The following is a 22,201-nucleotide window of genomic DNA, read 5'->3' on the forward strand; positions in this document are numbered from 1 at the left end:
AGATTTTGTAGCCCCCCTATATGCATTGTCATGCTAAATCTAGGTTTTGCTGATGCTTACTTTAATTTTCCCTTTTTATTCTCTCATTTTTGTTTTATTTGCTTTACAATGTATTGGTAACCCCATGCATTTTTTTTATTTTAGTTGACCTGCATAAATGCTTGCGCTCTAATGATGCAGTTGCTGGAACAAGTAATTCTAATTTCACAATTGAACCTGTTGGTTCCACATATGCCTTGTATGCCACGGAATATGTTAAGATGCCTGATCATCCTGTTTCACTTGGAATTATACTGCAGAATCAAAATTCCAAAAAGGAGAGGATTATTCCAGTGACACTTGTACCTGAAACAAATGTAAGTTGTTTTTTTTTTTTTTTTTTTTTTCCTTTTATGGCACTGACTTATTTTTAATACTGGTCCATGGAGGCAAATTTAAAGTTCACATGCATGCATCCTGTTAAGGAAAACACTAGTGACTACTTCACCAATCCCAGCTTGCTGATTGGACAATGAAAGATAAGCGGCACACAGATATCCTTCCCCTGCTTGCTTGTATGCTGTTATTCCTTCAATAAAGTCTCTGGACTGGGATTAAAATGAATATATAGTATATCTGCTTGGAGTTTAACCACTTGCCCTCCAGTGGATTAACCCACCCTCCCCCTTCCTGACCAGGCCATTTTTTGCATTACGGCACTGCGTTATTTTAACTAAAAATTGCGCGTCATGCAATGCTGCACCCAAATTAATTCCCCCCCCCCCCCACGAATAGCTTTGTTTCGGTAGTATTTGATAGCCTGTGAGTTTTTTTAATTTTTTGTTATATATATTAAAAAAAACACCGCCAATTTTGAGAAAATATTTTTTACTTTTATTAAACATGTCCCAGTAAAAAAACAAAGTAAAAATAAAAAAAAAATCCCAATATGTGTAAATTAATTGGATTACGTGAAAGTTTTATAGCGTTTACAAATGGCGGTATATATACTGGGATTTTGTTTTTTTACTAGTAATGGCAGCAATCAGCGAATTGTTGCGGGACTGAGGCGGCCATTTTGACACTGGGGGGACCTGACTTGGTGTCACTGACATCCCCAGTCACACCAATACTGTGATCAGTTCTAATAAAAAGCACTGATACTGTACTAATGGCACTGGGCAGGAAGAGGTTAACATCCGGGGTGGTCAAAGGGTTAACTGTGTGCTATTTTACACTGTGTCCTGTGTTAATGCTTCAGTGTAAGCACACTGCTTTGCAAAGCGGTGTGCAGGAGCTGACAGGAGAGAGAACTGTAATGTTTACAAACTGTTCTACCAAATCCGCCGCCCCCCCCCCCCCCCATCCTCATCAGAGATGCTCAGCAGTGTGAGTAATCACCGGCTGGGACCCGGTGATTGACAGCCAAGGCCATGAATCGCAGCTCGGGTAGAGCGTGTGCCCACTACCCGGAACAGCAAAATCAAGTGTGTGTGTATATATGTGATTTTGTGCACTTGTGCTGACCTGTAGCAGTACTTCTGCTATAGGGCGGATGGGAAGCAGTTAACGTGATACTAAAGTTTTTTTGTTTTTTTTCTCTTAAAAATAACACACGTTATACTTGCTCTGTGCAGTGGTTTTGCACAGAGCAGCCAGGTTCCTTCTCTTCTCGGGTCCCCTGCCAGTGCTCCTGGCCTCTCCCTCCTGTTGGGTTCCCCCATAGCAAATGGCTTGCTATGGGGGCACTCGAGCAGGTGTGCTCCCGAGTCACTGCCCTGCATGTCCATTCATACACAGAGCCACAGCTCAACCCTGACCACCCCCCTCGATTGGCTCACGTCTGCTACTGAGTATGAACAGCATGTAATACAGGATGCAATGACAATTTTTAAAGAAACTTGAACGCCATTGCATCAGTTACTCCTTTTAGAAGTGAAGACACACATATGTAGATAAGGAATACTTGTTTTGCTCATGAAAATCCTCCGCAACCAAACAGCATATTTACATTTAGCCTGTTCTAAGGTATGGTGAAATAGCTATTGCTCAGAAAAAAAAAATTATACATTTTTAGTAACTAAAGCCAGTGTATTAGCAAGAGTCACTAGCCTCAAGCTCTAAAATATCATTTGTTGTACAAGACCAGATTTTGCTTATGCAAGAAGAATCAAGTTCTTATGATGTGTGCCTTTTTTTTCCAACTTGTTATCTTTTTTTTTTTTTTTTTTTTTTTTTTTTTTTTTTAAATTGGTTTACTTGTAAGAACTGGATAAAAACTTCATGATTAAAGGTGTATGATTCATGAACCTGTCAGAAGATAGCATGTTTACAGAATTTTAGGGCCTGTGTCAAAGGGCTTTTGTTCGCTTGTATCAGTTTTGCTATCCTACACAGTTCTAAGAGAATGCAAAACTGGCTTGAAGTGGGTAAAATACACCTGAATGAGTTAAGAAGTGTCACAAACTTATGCCATTGGTGCAAGGCCAAACCCTGTTGCGACAGCCCCCACTCCAAAGCTGGCTCAATTTTCACTATAATCTATGCAGCTCCATGGGTTGAACAAGAGAAGTCAATCTATTAATGTAAATGGATGAGTTTGCACTGCTGGCTATTGTACTCTAACAGTTGTCTCCGGTGGTTGTTAGAATACCTTTTAAAGTCTTACTAAACCCAGGACCCTGCATTCACTCTCTCTGGTCTCCCACAGTACACAGAACATGGAAATGCAATTATTTTAGTAAATATAAACTGCTAAATACCTTTTCCCATCAGCAATATATAGCAGTGTTATGACTTCTATCCGTGTCCGGCCGAGCACTGGTTAAAGCTTCTAGGAGTTTTCATTCTCCCCTGACTGTCCTATCAGATTGCATGATCCCTGACCCTGTCTGGACAGTGCTGATCGGCTCTGTGCCGATCACTTGCACCACCACCCCCTCCAAAAAAAAAAAACTCTTTAGCATACACACCAACCAAACCAAGTATGTGCAGAGTGCCTCCTGGGGCTCTGTACTATCAGCAGATGGATTGGGGACTGGGAAAAAGGAGTATCCGAGAACAGGATCAAACAGTCTTACACAATGCAAAGGATTAACCCCTTAGGTTCCATAGTGAGTATAACGAGCTTGTTTTACTGCATATATGGAGTGATTTTACTGTTGTGGGCTTAGCAAAACTTTGCATGCCTACATCTAATTGGCTGCAGGTACTGTTTTCGCCAAGCATTTTCTGCTCGAATTCTTCTGCCTTGGGCATTGCTGATGGGGTCACCCACGGAATGGATTTATTGGAACAAAAATCCAATACCTAATAAAATCCATATTAACACTGTTCTACTTGTGTTTTTTGTATTTTGCTAAATACTCATGGTTTTCCTTTTTATCTTATTTTTAGGCTGGCAAAGGAAGATACACCAGAGAACTACTAAGACGTACAAAAAGGAGATGGAGTCCTCTGCCCATCATACATAATGAGAACTACAGAGGGAAATTTCCATGTTATCTTGAACGGGTAGGGCTTGTATCCCAGTATATATTTCTCTCTATTTTGACTTCAGAGTTTTTGGTTTACTAGCAGACCTGTTCAGTGAAGCTTTGCAAAAGGTATCTGAGGCTCCGTAAGCAAGGTTTTGGTTTAATGCTTCTTAAAACAATCTGTTATCCCTGTCATTTACTTTTCAGTTATTGGTGAAAGTGTTAAAGCCACTACCACATAAGAAAGAAACCATCTGTGACCGCTTATATGTGGGTTTATATTTAACTATCAATGGCAGGAATATTTCGTGAGGGATAATAGGGATGAGGATATCCTACTGTTGAAAATGTGATGCTTGCTGTGTTTCACGTTTGTACATTTTATGAGCTGCTGCATCATTTCAGTGGGAAATGATGTGATTTTTCTCAAATAAGAGTGTTTTGCCAAGGAAAAATATACATATGGCCTAAAAGATTGTGTACAGATGATTATCACAACCAATCTAAACCCCCCCAACCTTCCTTTCTTTTGCAACCAGGACAGCTCCCAACGTAATATGACTTTGTGGAAACGTTTCTCAGAACTTGTGGTCATTAAGTCGAAAGGGCATTTGTGAGGTCAGGTGCTGATGTTGGAGGAAACTTCTTGGCTCATCTACATTTCAGTTCATCCCAAAGATGTTAAGTAGGATAGAAGCCAGGACTGTCTGATGGCAACATGAGTGCCTCAATATACCATTTCTTTATGGGGCTGTCTTCGTGAACAGGAGAACAGTCATGCTGCAACTGAAAAAAAAGTCTTCCCCAAAATATCATAAGTTGGAAGCTCACAGTCCAATATGTATTTGTATGCTATCGCATTAACTGTACAGTTTCTTGGAAATGCCTGAACTGTGGCTTTTGACCATGCATAGTCTGGTGTCCACATCTCTAACCATATGGTGTAATACACACTGCCACATTTAGGGAGAAGATTTGTTTGATGCAATAGAATTACCTGTTGTGGGGTAAGAGAAGGTCAGACAGGAGCATTTATATACTGTCAATAACGTTTAATTTCCAAGATGTATTCCACAACCTTTTTCTTATTATAACAGAATACAGAATGAGACTTTTTAATATAATATGTATTTTCCCCCACATACAGCTCCAGTCTGACACTCAGGTGCTATATGATATTATTTACACCATTTCGGGACCAGGAGTGGATCAGCCACCAATAGGTTTGTTTCAGATGGATCCAAAAACTGGAGACTTGTACATCAATGGCTTAGTGGATCGGGAAGAATACCCTTCTTTTCCGGTATGCAGGTTTCTTTCTTTTTTTTTTTTTTCCATTTTGTAGAATAAATGTATAACACATACTGACCACTCTTGTCTTGTCTGCATTCTATTCTATTGAATGTTTGTGTATTTTTTTTTTTTTCTTTGCTATTTTAAAGCTCAACTGCAGCCCAAACATTTTTATTTTTAGATGGAACAGGGAGGGTTTAGAGCCTTTTGAGAAGGTTTTATTGCCCCTCTGCATCTCTATTGGGGACTTACAGTGCCTTGTAATAGAGACGGGAAGATGGATGGAGCCAAATACAGGGCAATCCTAGAAGAAAGTCTATTAGTCTGCAAAAGACTTGAGACTGGGGCGGAGGTTCACCTTCCAGAAGGACAACAACCTTAAACATACTGCCAGAGCTACAATAGAATGGTTTGGATCAAAGCATATTCATGTGTTTTAGAATGGCCCAGTCAAAAATCCAATTGAGAATCTGTGGCAAGACTTGAAAATTGCTGTTCAGACGCTCTCCATCCAATCTGACAGAGCTTGAGCTATTTTGCAAAGAAGAATGGGCAAAAATATCACTCTAGATGTGCAAAGCTGGTAGAGACATCCCCAAAAAGACTTGCAGCTGGAATTGCAAGTCTTTAGTTCTACAAAGTATTGACTCAGGGAGGCTGAATACAACTGCACACCACACTTTTCATATTTATTTGTAAAAAATTTTGAAATCATTTTCATTCCACTTCACAATTACAGTATGTGCCACTTTGTGTTGGTCTATCACATAAAATTCCAGTGAAATACATTTACGTTTTTGGTTGTAACATGACAAAATTTAGAAAATTTCAAGGGTTATGAATACTTTTCAAGGCACTGTACCCCCTCACTTTTGTCATTACATAGCATGATGGGAAATCTCTAGTTGGAACACAATTTCTCTCTCTCTCCCCTCTCCCCCCTTCCTCTTCTGTGAGACTTGTCACCAGAACAAGAACAGGGAAGAAACAGACACTTGTTATGGTGACTACTCATAATTTAAGTATTTTACTTCACTTTCCGCTATTTGTTTTGTGTCAAAGCTTTTGTAAGACATTTATAACTCCTACTTTTATATCTTGCATTCAGCTAACCGTTTATGCAGCAACATTAGATGGATATTCACCAGAGTCCCCTCTGTCGTTTCCCATTGTCATAGGGGATGACAATGATAATGCCCCAGTGTTTACTGAAGCAGTGTTTTGTGCTGAAGTGTTGGAGCACAGTAAATCTGGTAAGCAACTTATAGTAGCCATCAAATTTAGGGTTTTACTTTTGATATATCATATAAGGGAAAAATCTTGTCTATTGTGGACACTCATACTCCTTTTTGACATTTTGTGTACTGAATGGTTTTCAGTTGCCCTTAAATCTTAAGACTCATAACAACCGCTTTTTAATCTTGGTGACATGAGATTACTTTGTAATGTCATTCAGAGGTTCATTTTGCATTAAAAAGCAAATGAAAATATCTTAGCCTAAATTGAAACCCTCTATCAAAGGGTTGCTTTAGTGTGACACGAATAGCATTCAGTGTTGGTAAAATAGGTTTTGGGTGATTACGGTTTCAAATCTTAGGTTAGGATTAAATGTTGAGGGTTATATTTTTTTTTTCCTTTTAGTGTCATCAGGGTAAGTGTAAAGGCAGGTTGAGGGAAAAGCATAATTTTAGAGGTAACACTAAGTTAGGTTAAAGAATATACTGTATGGAAATATGTAAGCTGTCATTTCTGACACATCCTTTAGAAAATTCTAGTTGCCTGGGTAGTTTTGAGTCACTGACCCAAATTAAGTGTGCAGCAAGTGAATTCATACCCTGATATGCTTAATACTTCCATGTCTGTGGCTTAGACAGTTTTTAATCATTGGTGCAGCTTGACTGGTAGGCAATTTTTTTTGGAAAAAAAAAAGTTGGCAGTGGCACCTTGAATATCTTTCAGTAAATGTTTGCTTTAACGTTGGTAGCATTTTTGCCCTAGTTTTTGGCTCCGTAAGAACAAATCCAAGGATTCCAAAAAGTAAAAAAAAGTGGCACATGACTTTTCTGAAGAAGCTTTCCCTCTTTTTACTACAGTGCCTGTTCCCATATTGGTCTGGTTCTTGAGCTCTACAATTTAATTATTTCAGGTACTTGTATAGCGCTGTCAATTTACACAGCGCTTTACATATACATTGTACATTCACATCAGTCCCTAACCCTCAAGGGGCATACAATATAAGGTCCCTAACTTGCATTCATACATACACATACTAGGGACAATTTAGACAGGAGCCAATTAACCTACCAGCAGGTCTTTGGAATGTGGGAGGAAACCTATTTTCCACTTTTTTTTTTTTCTTTAGCGCCTTTTTATTTTTCTATTCAATGAAAGTATTTTATGACGTCTAGTTGTTTTCATCTAAGTTGTTATGTAGTAAAGGTATTACAGCGAGTATTTTTTTATTTGATCACTCTTAATATTATTTATTTTTTTCATTTGAAGGTACTGTTGTGGGAAGAGTAAACGCTACAGACAGAGATGAGCCAAAAACTCGGCACACCCTGCTAAGATATTATCTTCTTAGACAAATTCCTCCATCACCTCTACTTTTTGCCGTGAATGCAGAGTATGGCATTGTCACTACATTGTCAAACAAGCTTGATCGAGAGGTAAGTGTGTGTGGTGTGTTTTTTTTTTTTTTTTCCTCCAATATTTTCAAGGGTATACAGATTGCAACCTGTTATTGAGGCCAAAATTCCTTACTACTTCTGGCAGGCCTATTAAATCTTCTATCCCTGACAGACAGGTTGATACACAGGTGCTATAGGAATGTATCCCAGACCTAAATGGGAAATTTGAATTTGTGTTCACCATTTCATAGAGAAGCCAGATTTATGGTGCTTGGTTACTATTTGCAAATCTTAATTTGTATTGAAGTGTTTCCATACCCTAATAGTGTGCCCACCTCTACTTGATGTGGCACATGATCAGTCGCTGACACACAATGGATGTTCTTTAATAATTTATTAAATACCTTTTTTTTTTTTTTTCCCCCTTGTAAAGCGGTGGTCATGCAAATTTTTTTTCTCCTGCAACATCGCCTGAGCTGGGTGCAGGGCTGAGCTTAAGCAGGTCACATGTCCTTTGCTGCCTCAGCTTTTTCAGGCCCTCCCCCTAGGCAGTGCAGGTGGATTGGAACTGTCAGTCAAGGATCTTATCCATCCCAAAGGCATCAGTGGCTGGATCAGATCCTTGACTGACAGTTGTACTTTGCTTCAGGGTCCATACATACTAGGTGGCTGAAAAAAATGCCAGAACCTCTGACGAAAAAAGCTGAATAAAATGCTCATCGTGGCTTGGATTGCATAAGAGTTGGAGCGTTTGTGGGCACTTTGCTGTTTTAAAATTTTTTTTTCCCAAAATATTTCCCTCTGGTCATTTTTTTTTTTTTTATAATCAATGTACACGTGGAAACGCTGAGCACTCCTAAACGTTGCATTTTTGTACATCAAGCAGTTTTTCTGCCAGAAAGCTCCTTGCAAAAGTAATTGTGTGTGTTCCAGCCTGAAAATGCTCCTCTGCAAATATGCCTGTAAATGCCCAAATGTGCATGGACAGATTTACTTAGAACTGCTTATACATGCCAAAGAATAAAAAATTGTAAAAGCAGCATTTTTTTATGCCCGTTGTGCATAAGGCCTTAAACACAATCTCTTTCCATGGCTGTCACTGTGCTCAGCACAGGACAGCATACAGGCGTGTACAGCTCAAATGTTCTGTTAAGACTTAACAGCAGCCATTGAGCCAAAATGGCATTTGAACATCCAGGTCACATTACAGAACATTCTCAGTTGAGCAGGAGCTGAACAGCCAAGCAGGAGCTGAATAATCAGACTGGGACACAAGATTCACAGCTTTGTACTTTGCCTGTATACTGCACTGTACTGAGCACAATGACAACCAAGGAAAGAAATTGTGTAGTGCAGAATGCAGCTGTCACTCAAGGATCTGCTGTAACCACCAATGCCTTCAGGTGGATCAGATTCTTGACTGACAGTTCCAACCCACTTTGTACTGCCTGGGGCGAGGGCTTGGAAAAGCTGAGGCATTGTCACAGGACATGTAACCTGCTCTGGCTTGGGGAGGGGACGGGAGGTTATTTTGTGAATGCACTCAAATGGGTTGTATGTACAACAGTAGAAGATTGGCTTCCCACTCTGTTCAGTTTTAATTTAGTTTGTAAAAGATGATGTATGAGCTCACACTTATAGGACTGGATTATCAATATCTCTACACTTCTATGCAATGTTCATATGCGTTTATCTATTGAATAAAGCTGAACTTCAAGTCATCTAAAAACAGTTGACCTAAAAACGGTTTCTTGCCAAATTTGTAATTCTGTGCTCACCCTCCCAGTCTGAGTGTTGCTGTACAGGGGGGTTGCTAGAGGTTGATCTCAAAACAACTTCAGGTACCTAAACTGCTCCATTTTTAAAATTTAAATGACTATATAATTGCATTATTTACATGCCTGTTATGCCCGGAGTTTATATTTAAGGATGCAGTCCTATATAAAAAAAAGTTTTTCATTTTACTCAAGCTCAATGTTAAGGGTAAAAACGGCAACTACTAGACAACAGATACAAAATAAATCTTTTAATCAAGCACTGTTCTATTCATTGACATTTCTGTAAACAATACATGCATGTGCTTAACTTTGCAGACATTGGACCACTACAGTCTTGTACTTGAAGTGCGTGATATGGGTGGCAGCATAGGTTGTTTGTCTTCCACTGGCACCATGTCTATAACCGTTGTTGATGTGAATGATTTTGCACCAGTCTTCTCTCAGCAATCAGTAAGTTTGTGTTCCATCCTTTAAGCTTTACACTTTTACTGGTCAGGATTCATCCAATTCGATCCAAATGAATTTGTTTACAATCACAAATCCATGCTAGCAGACATCGGTTGATGTTGGCTAGAGGTTTCTTTGTACGGTCTTGCCTTTAAAAAACAGTTAAATAATCTTTATAGCTTTTCAAGTGTAATGAATCTTTCTATCATTTTTTTAGTATCAGACCGAAGTGAATGAAAATGAAAGTGGAATAGTCATACTGAGAATCCCTGTAACAGACAATGACTTATACAACACTTCAAATTGGAGAGCTGTGTATACAATCACACAAGGGAACGAGAAGCGCTTTTTCAATATAACTACTGATCCAAAGACAAATGAAGGGCTGCTTTGGGTTGTAAAGGTAAGTGCAGAAAGAATGTGGCTGTTTTTTTAATTTATTTACTTGCTAGCTTTTGGATTTCTCGTTCCTAAAGGGAATTTGGATTTCTCATTCCTAAAGGGAATTCGACATATTGTGAAGTAGTTTAACAGCATTTTGAAACCATGTTGAAATCATTTTCTACTTTTCTAAATTCAGGCAGCCATTAAAGCCCAACTCCACCCAAAATGTTTCCTTTTTTCAAGAAAGAATTTTTGTTTTTCCCATCAGTGTACCCGATTGGAGAATAAGATTTTTCTTCTCCATTCCTCCCCATTCAGGATAGGAAGTGATGGAAAATGTTTACAACACACGAAAAAAAAATCAAGTTTTTGTACAATGGAGAATGCTACAGCATTTTTGTTTTTTTGTTTTTTTATGCTGGATTTGAGCTTTGGGTTATCACCAGGGATATGAGTGCTTTGAAGTTTAAATAGGTGAACTGCATAACCTACACAGTAAGCACTCTAACAAACCAATATAAATCATCTGCTTAAGGGCAAGATCTAAATCATTTTGATCCTGGCTTACATCCAGTAAGTAAACACTGACTTTGATGCAGTTTAGTGCTGAAGCACATTTTCTCCCCTTCCCATTATCTGGTACAAAGTAGGTGCCTCACAACAGGCCACTGCATGCCTCCTTTTGCATGACAAAGATGTCATATGTGCCTGCTCTGTGCAGTGGTTTTGCACAGAGCAGCCCCGATCCTCCCTTTCTTGGGTCCCCTGCCTATGCTCCTGGCCCCTTCCTCCTGCCAAGTGCCCCCACAGCAAGAAACTCGCTATGGGGCACCCAAGCAGGCTTGCTCCTGAACCCCTACTGAGTGTCCATTCATACACAGATGCAGCTTGGTCCCACTCCCTGTTTTCTCCTCAATGGCTCACTGGCTGTGATTGACAGTAGTGGGAGCCAATGAGGAGGGAGAGACCCAGGACAGCTGAGGCTCTCACGCACATTGCTGGACTGAGAGGGGGCTCAGGTAAATATTGGGGGGCTGCTGCACACAGGTGGTTAACCTTCATGCATAGAATGGAATACATTGAGCCTTTACAGCCACTTTAATCTTTTACTCTGGAAGAGAAAGCTTCATAGAGCTGGAAGATTTTGGTCTGTTAAACCATTGAAAGCACTTTGTTTTATATGTTGGCTGCATGTAATGAAAAAATACTCGCTCTTATTAGGATTTCAGAACTTTGTTTGTGCACACTTTGGCCTTATTCTCACAAACAATGGTGCAGTATAGCATGAACGGGCTATGTGTGTTACTAAGGCCCCCCTCCCCTCCTAAGTAACGTCTTACTGTGTTATTTCATGAAGTCAAATTAGCCCTTCGGTTGTTATCCCTACATAAACAATTAGTCCATCAAGTGAGCAATGTCAGGTTAAAGGAAACTTTGAGTCAAGCTGCACTACTGTTGCTTGACCCTACTTTGGGTGCAACAATAAATGTACACATGTATTATCACTGCAAACGCAAGGAGTAGAGGGTTTTTTAATTTGCTTAACTTTAGGCCAGGTTTTCTTACATTGATATAAGCAGTTGTGATGTGTGCCATTTTACTAGCACACACCTAAATTGCAAAACTGCATTCAGGCATTAGGAATTTTCACCTTTAGACATTAAGACATTTTTGTATATTTGTTTTTAGGGAATAAATTATGAAGAAGACAAAAGATTTCTACTACAAGTTGCAGTTGCTAATGAAGTAAGCCTAATAACACAATCTGGGACAAAAACCAGTGGTGTTGCTACTGTTCCAGTCACAGTCATTGTTAAAGATGTCGATGAAGGTCCTGAATGTCAGCCAAAAATTAAAGAAGTGACTATTCAAGAAAATAAAACCATTGGTACTCAAATTACAGAATATACAGCGATTGATCCTGAAACTAAAAGTTCTACTGGCATACGGTATGTGACTATAAATCGCTTAATATACTTACTAACTTAGGAAAAGCTTTGCCCACTGTCGTTCCCCCAAACACATGGTTGCATTCCCCACCTTTTTTTTTTTTTTTTTTTTTTATTTCTTGCCCCCATCCCATCCTTCCCTGCTCTACCAGGTCTACCTGTTTGCTGGCTGTGAAATAGCCAGTATTTACAGCAACGAGTAGCATGTTACTTATTGCCTTTCGCTGCAGTGGTGCTTGATGATTAGCTACGTGGTGCCCAGTTTTCTCACCTGGAGTGTTAAAAGCCCCATTCCCTGTATAAGCTTCAAATAAACTTTCATTCACTCCCCCCCCCCATCAGGAACAAGAAAGTAACTAACATGGGAGGGCATCCGTTAAGTGAGCTGCCCAGGATGGAAAAGCACAGGTTCACTTTAGGGAACTGTGTTTTGGTTTTTAATGGACTAACATACTATTTAAATCTTCTCCACAGGTACCAAAAATTATCCGATCCACTGGGTTGGGTCAGTGTGGCTGATAATGGTCGAATTACTACTGCCCAAATTATGGACTATGAATCCAAAGATGTTCCAAATCACAAGTATAATATAACATTTTTGGCAACTGATGCATGTAAGGCTTTAATTGAGTTGTGCTGCATGTGAAGTGTTGATTTTATTAATTCGTGTTTTTGTAAGCTGTCAATAAGTTGCATTGAAGGCCTCAGTCCCCAAAGAATTCTAATACTTGGTGATATAACCCAGAGTGGCCAATCACAATTCATCATGTCCTGGCCTGAATGGTGCAGAGTGCGTTTCAATCGGGTGTTGTGGGCTAAATCACTACCAATGAGCTGTAAAAGCAATACAGCGTAAAATAGGTTCACTTTAATGCCCGCTGCCCAAAAAAGTACTTTTTTTTTGTTTTCTTTCCTTCGCTCCTGCAACACCCAGCACTGTCACATGGAGACAAGGGGAGTCCTTGGCCCTATGGGAGCCCCACCTAAAGCAACTTAGTTTCAATAGGGCTGCGTTTCCTTGCTCTTAGCAGCTGCATGGAGTGTAGGGAGCCAAAGGAAAGGTAAGTACTTGGTGGTGGAGTGAATTAAAGAACTTTTTTAAATTCTCTAATCGATGTTTATGACCAAACGTTGTCCCAATTTTGGTCTAGATAATTGAACTTGAAAATTAACACTATTTGAAATTGTTGTAACTATTCTTAGGTCAAGTTTTATGATGCAGTAACGGCTTCTGACTTTCCCTAATTTGAAAACAAATTTGGACCCACAAAGAAACCACAATTAGAAAACCAAATAAAAGCAGATCAAGATGGTATTTAGTTGCATTTTTGTAGCATGTAAAGCAATATTTTGGATCTCTGCAGCTCTCAAGGCCAAGAACCGTGTAAAACATGCAGCCCCCTAAGTGTCTTTTACTCTAAAGCAGGGGTCGCCAAACTGTTGAAACAACAAAGGGGCAGTTACTTCAAGTGGGCCAGACTGTGGTCAGTGGGAGAAGAAAATGCCCTGGCATTTGTGGGAGTAAACAATGCCATAGGCTTGGTGGTCCGTAAGAGGGGAAAAAAATAAAAAAAAATAATTGGTGGGAGGAATGGCACCCCATCACTGGTGTCGGTGGGAGGAATGGCACCCCATCACTGGTGTCGGTGGGAGGAATGGCACCCCATCACTGGTGTCGGTGGGAGGAATGGCACCCCATCACTGGTGTCGGTGGGAGGGATGACCAACCAAGGGCCAGATAAAGGCAAGCAAAGGGCCACATTTGACCTGCTGCCCACAGTTTGGAGACCCCTGCTCTAAAGTATCCTCATAGTCTAACTGAAGTCGCAAAAATACTGAAACTGTAGTTATGAAGTTAGGCCAACATTGTACTAACAACCTCTATTGTCGTAGTCTTCCTACATCTCTTTTGTGAGCAACTGACCTGACTGCCTACAGTGGCCCAGGCTCCCTGGTGGAACTGAGAAGGGTGGGAATGGGGGGCGGCATGGGGTTCCTTCCGAGCACTGGAAAAGAGTAATTGCATGGCTGTAAAGCCAATTGTATCACTCTTAAAAGCTGTTTTAAAGTGGTTTGCTGGCTCAAAAAAACAATAACTGCCAGGACCCTGGTATAACTGGTTGCTGGCGAGGACACATATATACGTATACTGAGCAGAATGATGTTATACCTTTAACATTTACTTTGACCCTAAAAATAAACTGTACACCTAACATTTGGACCATATTTATAGAGTGAAATTGACTGGTGGTATATCATTCATTTTCTTTTAAAACTTATGCACCTGGAAGAATCACTTGCAATGAATGTCAGATTACCTGCTTTATAAATCTGCCCCGTAATGTTGAATGTCAAAGCAGCATTTTTTTTGTTTTGCTTGTATTTTAAACCGTTAGGATTCCAATAATGTGTGTGTGTGTGTGTGTGTGTGTGTGTGTGTGTGTGTGTATATATATGTATATAAATTAATATAAAGCTTTCTCTCACTTTTATTAACCAGCTGGAAAGTCTGGCACCTGTACTCTTGTGATAAACCTTATGGATCTTGATGAACATTCAGTAGGCCTGTCAAGGATTTCCGGCAGTGTTTGCACAAACGGTAGAACATATGACAACTTTAACGCAATTGACAGGGATGGCAGTGTCAACAAATTTCCATACAGATTTCAATTCGACAGCAGCGTAGACCCAAGGGTTCAGAATCAGTGGCGCCTTATCCAAGAAAATGGTATGTGAATTTGAATATGTACTGTAAACTAAACCTGCATTCAGCTTTTGCTTAGATTAATTGAGACCCGTGTTGACCTACCTTACTGGTGATCTGGTTCCCATATGTGTGCTAAATCTCCCTGGGGAACACACATGCGGGACATGATGTGAAGGGGGCGGTAATGCCAAAATGCTGTTTTGGAGCATGCACAGACATTCCTTCAAACCGTGGAAATTGCATTTCGGCATTATTGCCCCCTTGACATCACGTCCTGCGTGTGCGTTCCACGCCTCTCCTGGAATTACGATGGACATCTTGCCTGTGTGTTCCACCACACTTCCTACCACTGGTCGGCTTAGTGTGCTTTTTGGCATTACACCTGATGAGCCTTTATCTGATTGCTATTTCGTAAGTGCTTTTAACCTTTTCTAATCCAATAAACTGCTGCATACTGCACTTAGAGGCGCCTTCCTTGCTGCTTACATAATTTATTATTTCTATTTTATTTAGTTTTTTATTTTATTTTTTTTAGTTCACTTTATTGCATAAAGGTTTAGGCACCTCTTTCTCACTATTGACATAATAAGTCTGCAGTAGACTGAAAGGGCAACTGCTAGCAAATGTAAATTAGGATTTTAGGCCAGTTCCCTATGTTGCAAAAGATTACATAATGAATCATTGGAGTGGATTTACTAAAATGGTATAGGCTGTTCACTATGCAAAGTGAATGCTCACCTAGCTTGGTATAACTGTAAATTTGTTTGCTTCAATCCATCTAATGAAGTGAAAGCAAAATGCTGTTTAGGTGTCTGCCTCATGTAAAAATGCCATTTTACTTGGTCATGATACACATACACTGAGACATGGTACCTATTTAAACTGTGCTTGTGACAAGACTTTACACATTTTTTAACTATATTAAATCATTTTGCTTGGGTCACTGAAACATTTAAGTGGTGAAGCTGTGCACTCCCTAGATTGTCCTAACTAAATGGTCACTGCAAATGTTGTTTAATTTTGTGTATTAATTTTTTCTAGCTCTAAAGAAAAAAAATGTGTTCTATTACAGATAATACGATTAGAATTGAAAATGCTGGTAATGATGTTGGAGAGTATGTTGTGCCAGTAAAGATACTTGATCAATTAGGTCGTGCCACAATCGAGAACGTGCGAATTTCAGTGTGTAACTGTCCTGATGGTCAGAACTGTGTTTCGCCACGTACTAACTCAAATCATGCACTTGGAGGGCTGGCTATTCTTGTAATGGTTCTGTCAGCACTGCTGTTTGCTTTACTTCTCTGTAAGTATGTTTTTTAATTACTCCTCTAATATATCTCCTACTACAAAAAAAACTACGGTCAGGATCATCAATTTGCATCACCTATTAAGGAAATGTACTGTTATACTGAGACAATGCCTATCTGATATTATATAGCCATAGCGCATACACTAGTATTCTGATATGTTGTGCATCAAGCCACATTCGATATGTGTTAAATGAGATTGACCACTAACTAATTTTTTGTTATGTTGTCTTCTGGTGATAGGCATCCATTTTAGAATATTAGATTGTTTGGTGTTTTTTTTTTTTTTTATTTTTATTTATTTTTTGTCCGCTTAATTTTCTATTAAAATGTACTAGGAAGTGAGCATAGACTACCTACATATGGGAAGATAATCTCATCCGCTTTCACTCCAATGCTGGGACCTGCTGTGATATGTAGTCGGCATAATATGCACTGCATGTATTTAGGTGTTCTTGCATGGCAAGACCACTTACTGTTATCTCACATACATATTCTTATTATAGCCAAATTTACCGCCCTAACTCCTCCCAGTTTTTACACTACATAGACTGTAATATACCAAAACGTGCGGATTGTCCCCGATTGGTGTGCAATTACTTTGTGGAACATTTTGCCGAATGGTTCACAAAATATCAGCGTTTTTGTGGTGAAATTGGTCCCATAGGAATGAATGGCGGAATGTTCAAAACTAGAGTGGGAACTGACAAAAGCTAGAGTGTGAGCTGAAAAATCAGGACATGATTTCTAAACTGCCATCACTCCCTCGTTTTCAAGCCCACCTACACAAATCTTATATCAAAACGTTCAGCTATCCCTGCTGCCACTAAAAATGTCTGACTAAGCCATAGCCCTGATAGTTTTCACAATATGACCATTTGTTTGCAACTCACACCGCCCATTGACATTCATTGAAACTCCACTCTAGCCACCTCAAATTTGAAGGGCAATTTCTAAACTGCGACTGTGCCTTCATTTTTAATATTTTAGAGACATACTATGCATACAAATGTAGGTCTGGGTCTTGTGATTCCCACAATATAAAGCTCTTCGGTGTAGGATTTACAATTTTTAAACTACAGCCATTTGAAAATGGCAACTGCCAGTGAAGTGAGCAAGTTGGAGCAGTTTGTTTTTAACCGCTCTTCTCTGCCCTTGCTGTAGAGTGAGTTGCCATAGGAACCCAGGTGTGTGAGCAGGCAGCAGAGTGACAAAAGCTAGAGTGTGAGTTGTAGACTACAGGTGGAGGCAAGAACACTTCACACAATTTCCCCAGAAATCGTAGCTTTTCTAGTTTTATCTGTTCCACACCCATGGCTTTAAAATCACCCTGTACCATAATAAGCATGACTTGTTTATTGGGCCATTTATAGCCATCTTTACCCATTGCCCCTGTCTCTTGCATTTATTGACCTATTATGTTCAAGTTTAGTATGCTAACGTTTATGTCCAGCCAAAAACATTTTCATAGGTTTTGATGAGTAGGGAAAGGCTACAGCTTCCCATCAGGTTTTTACAGCTGGAGAGATTTACACGAGTTACCTGTCCTGCTGAAATCATTTTACCAGACAGGAATTGAGGGGCTGAAAGAAAACTATTGCTAAGTGAAGTTTTACTGATGCTTTCAGCTACTGCTGCTGTTCTTGCTCCCAAGCTCCTCTCCATTCCCATGAAACAAATAGATTGGGTGTGCAGCCATCACTCCTTCAATGTACTGATCCATGAATTTATTTTTCAAAAAGCTAAACTCATCCCTGTCAGTCTTCCTGCCTTTGATACATTTTCCAACAGTATCAAACAAGTAAAAATTATTCTCTTTAGTAGAGTATGGAAAGGCTAGAACGTCTATCAAATTTTAGTGTTTGCTCCTTTTTGAATATTTTACTTCACTTCCTGTCTGAGGAAACTGTTGTCGGTAGTACAAGAAGTGAGGACAAATCTTTCTAATAGTCCAAAATAACAAAAACTCACAAGATCTCATTCTTCCCAACTCTATTCGAAACTAGAAAAGAAGTTGTTGACTTAACTGTCCATTTTTAAGAAGCAAAGAAATAAATAAAAATCCCCCAAAAATCTAGAAATGCTAGGTACAGTGGTGAACATGAGTCTGTGTACATTTGCACTAGTGCCTTCAGCAAAATCTGGGCTCCTCTTCTGAATTTGTAACAGTTCAACAGGCTAGAGTAAGGTAAGGGGGAGTGGATGCTGCTCAGAACCAGCCCCAGGAATCCACCATGTGTGTAGAGTGGCCTCAGCACCGCACCAACCACATCCACTGACGCATTTCTCCCTACGCATCAGGGACTTAGTCACAGAGGCTAAGCCTCAATGGATGGGGTGAAATGTGTCAGTTTTTCTAGCGCGGTGCTGAGACCACTCTACACACTCAACGTGGCGGACTCCTGGGGCTGGTTCTGAGCGGCATCCGCTCCCCCTTTACCTTACTCTAGAAACTGGAACGGACCTAAGATGCTGCTCCCTTTATTGCTATGCCAGTGTGGTGATCGTTTTCTATGAATCTGGCTTTGGAGCAGCGCCATTCAAGCTTCACACACTGTTCAACAGACTGCTTATTATAAAACCGCTTCCTATAACTTGGGCATAGAAAGTCTGTATGGACTGATTGTTTCTATCTCCTTGTATCGACACTTGTTCACGTAATGATCATAAAATTAGCTATGATCTGGAATTTGTGGCTCTCCTATTCAGCCACCATATTTTCAATTTAATATAAACCTGGATTTTTTATTGATTTGAATATTCATACATAAATGTGACTGGCTGAAGGGGTATAATTTCTGTTCATATGTAGATGATCATTATTTTTGCCATTACTCACCTGTTCATGATAGTGATGCAGAACATTATACAAAAAATGAATTGGATACATTTGGATTAAGATTTACAGGCATGGGGTTAAGACGGGCAACACAGTGGCTAGGTGGTTAGCACTTCCACCTGGCAGTACTAGGGTCATTGGTTCAAATCCCAACCACAGCACCACCTGCCTGGAGTTTGCATGTTCTCCCTGTGTTTGCGTGGTTTTCCTCTGGGTACTCTGGTTTCCTCCCACAATCCAAAGACATGCTGGTAGGTTAACCACTTGCCTACCAGGCACTTATACCCCCTTCCTTACCAGGCCAATTTTCAGCTTTCAGCGCTGCCGCACTTTGACAATTGTGCGGTCATGCAAATTTGTACCCATAATTTTTTTCTCACAAATAGAGCTTTCTTTTGGTGGTATTTAATCGCCACTGGGCGCTTTACTTTTTGCGCTATAAATAAAAAAAGTGAAAAATTTTATAAAAGAAACAAAAACTTTTTTTTTTTTCAAATTTTTTGCAAACAGGTATTTTTTCTCCTTCACTGATGTGCGTTGATGAGGCACCACTGATGGGCACTGATAGGCGGCACTGATAGGCAGTACTAATGAGGTGGCACGGATAGGCGGCACTGATATGCAGCACTGATAGGCGGCACTGATAGGTGACACTGATTATGGGTACTGATAGACGGCACTGACTGGCATCACTGCTGGGCACTGACTGGCGGCACTGACTGGCACAACCCCTGGGCACTGACTGGTGGCACTGACTGGCAGCACTGCTGGGCTGCACTGGTGGGTGGGCACAGGTGGGTGGCACTGGTGGGCACAGGTGGGTGGCACTGGTGGGCACAGGTGGGTGGCACTGGTGGGCACAGGTGGGTGGCACTGGTGGGCACAGGTGGGTGGCACTTCTGGGCACAGGTAGGTGGCACTGCAGAGTGGCACAGGTGGGGGCACTGCTGGGCACGGGTGGGCGGAGCTAGTGGGCGCACTGCTGGGCAGAACTTGCGGGTGTCACTGCTGGGCACCGATCATCAGGGCACTGATCATCAGTGCCCTGATGATCGGTGCCGATCCCCGCTCTGACAACTGCCGGTTCTCGGCAGTACTTTCCTCACGATCTGACAGCGTGAGGAAAGTGCAGCCGAGAACCGGCACTTGCATTTCCCTGTGATCAGCGTGTCATTGGACACCGCTGATCACGTGGTAAAAGGCCGCTGTGATTGGCCTTTTACCACATCACGTGATCAGCTGTGTCCGTAGGACACAGCAATCACGGAGATCGCCGGGTGCGCGCCCCCTGGGGCGCGCAGGAGAGCGCGTTCTGGGAGGACGTCATATGACGTCCACCCAGAACTGGCCGGCCGCAGTGCAGCCGTCATTCGGCTATCTGCGGTCGGCAGGTAGTTAATTGGCTCCTGTCTAAATTGGCCCTAGTATGTGTATGTATGAATGAAAGTTAGGGACCTTAGATTGTACGCCCCTTGAGGGTTAGAGACTGATGTGAATGTATAAAATATGGAAAGCGCTGCGTAAATTGACGGCGCTATAGAAGTCCCTGAAATAAGACAGAGCTAATGTTGTGCTATTGGTATGCGCATCTGCTGCTAATATGAAATCTTAAATCTAACAGCATCTGTTCTCCCAAGTCTCCATGGCTTCCATAAGATTGACTAGGGAAATGTTTTCAACTTTATGAACTGTTGGAAGCGTGAGGTTATTCTCCAAGGGTAAAAGTCAACTTTTTAAACCACTCTCTTTAAGATATTTCAGGACCTATTTATAAATGTTCAGGACACCAGTCATAGGAAAAATACTTTGATTATCATTACATAATGCCTTCTGAAATTCTGGTTGCTTGGGTATGCTATTCTTCTGTTTTTGCATTATTGAACCAAAAACTGAGAAAACAAGAGAAGTCAGAACTCCTGATCTGGATTAGGGATGAGTTTAGGCAGGTTAGGATATGAGTCCAAACCCACCTGTGCTATTCTGCTGGTAAGCTGTCAAAGTAGACAGCCAATCACAGTGGAGGCATTCCCTGCCTTGCAGCCACACCTATGCAAGCGGTGTGTATATGTGTGGGTATGGGGCAGGAAAAGCCTCCATTGCCTCTGATTGGCTGTCAGCTTTGACAGCTTATTGGCGGGGTAGCTCAGGCAGGTTTGGTCTTGTTTCCTAATATGCATGAGCTCATTGCTGATCTGCATAATTCTCCTAAGTCAAGGTACTAAAGTTAGAGACTTAGCATGACAGTCTGACAACTAGCATTTTTTAGAATAAGGTCAGCAATGGAAAATAGGTGTTTCTCATATGACCAGTTTTTACTTTTTAAACCAAATAAATTTAGCTAAGACAAAATATAGAAGGTACTGGTGGAAGGATGTGGGGAACTCACTCAATTTCCCTTTTTTTTGTCCACAGGTCTTTTGTTGGCATGCCTGTGTAGAGCTGCACCAGACAAGGGCACTATGGGTTTTGTTGATGATGCAGCACAGCAGAACTTGATTGTTGCAAATACAGAAGCACCTGGAGCAGATGTCATGGTAAGTTTACTTATTATATGGTCTTGTTTCCCGCTTCATGCAATGAGCACATATCTTGAATTAGAATTTAAGTAATTTCTAATGTGACTTTTAAAATGCTGTCTTCATTATTTTTTTTCTTTTTCTTTTCTTTTTTTTTTCTTGTACTACTAATGCTCTGCATAACAACGATTACTGAGGCAATATATTGTTTGCAAAGGGAGATTTTTTTTTTTTTTTTTAAAATCAATCAATTCATAGACTTGTATTTTGTGAGAACAAGTTGTGAAACAGAACTATTAATGCCAAACAATGGCCTACATTTTTAATAAAGGTACCAAAAAAGGTTCTTTAAAAATTTTACTCAACCTGTAAAGTTAAATTCTTCTCACCAACACCTCTGTAAATACAGTATGTGAACCTAATGTATAGCCCAAACTTCTCTATCCATCCATAACACTATCATGCAGCTCCCACATGACTAGCTGCCCTGTATCATACGTTAGGATTCTTGCTGGGCTTATATGGTGTCACTCAAGGAGGCAGAGTACCTGAGGATAGTGACCCTAGGCATTTATAAGCTGAAATACAGCAGGGATAGTTGTGCAATGGCTCTTTATAAATCTCCGGTCTATAGTTTGAGATTTGGTCACAACAGGACAGGTTTGTATATTTTAAGTGGTCAGGTCTCATTTAACAACTTTTCTGTAGGGAGTGGTTACTACATGGAGAAGCTTTCGGTGAACAAATTAAGGTGTCCGTTTATGACACAGAGAATAGCTGCGATTCAGAGGATCGCAGCTACTCTCTGGTCATTCACAGTTTGACACTCAGGAGATCAGCGGAGAACATGTTCAGCCCTTCACTGGAGGTCTGTGTTCTCCCTCCAGATTCTCCAG

The 22,201-nt window shown here is 40.6% G+C and overlaps 1 protein-coding gene across 1 annotated transcript in view; it reads left to right on the top strand.

Annotated features, from left to right (window-relative positions):
• DSC2 (desmocollin 2) overlaps positions 1-22,201 on the top strand; it is a 42,263-nt gene that overhangs the window by 14,442 nt on the left and 5,620 nt on the right. The window contains exons 3-14 of the mRNA XM_089675698.1: positions 145-356; positions 3,376-3,492; positions 4,603-4,758; positions 5,857-6,001; positions 7,251-7,417; positions 9,472-9,606; positions 9,821-10,006; positions 11,677-11,936; positions 12,411-12,550; positions 14,437-14,664; positions 15,716-15,946; positions 21,202-21,323. Of these exons, the coding sequence (XP_089531824.1) occupies positions 145-356; positions 3,376-3,492; positions 4,603-4,758; positions 5,857-6,001; positions 7,251-7,417; positions 9,472-9,606; positions 9,821-10,006; positions 11,677-11,936; positions 12,411-12,550; positions 14,437-14,664; positions 15,716-15,946; positions 21,202-21,323 (2,099 nt within the window). The remainder of the gene's footprint in view (positions 1-144; positions 357-3,375; positions 3,493-4,602; positions 4,759-5,856; positions 6,002-7,250; positions 7,418-9,471; positions 9,607-9,820; positions 10,007-11,676; positions 11,937-12,410; positions 12,551-14,436; positions 14,665-15,715; positions 15,947-21,201; positions 21,324-22,201) is intronic.

The sequence above is a fragment of the Staurois parvus genome, unplaced genomic scaffold, assembly GCF_062004578.1.
Source record: "Staurois parvus isolate SC_StPar_1 unplaced genomic scaffold, SC_StPar_1.0 ptg000157l, whole genome shotgun sequence".
NCBI lineage: Eukaryota > Metazoa > Chordata > Amphibia > Anura > Ranidae > Staurois > Staurois parvus.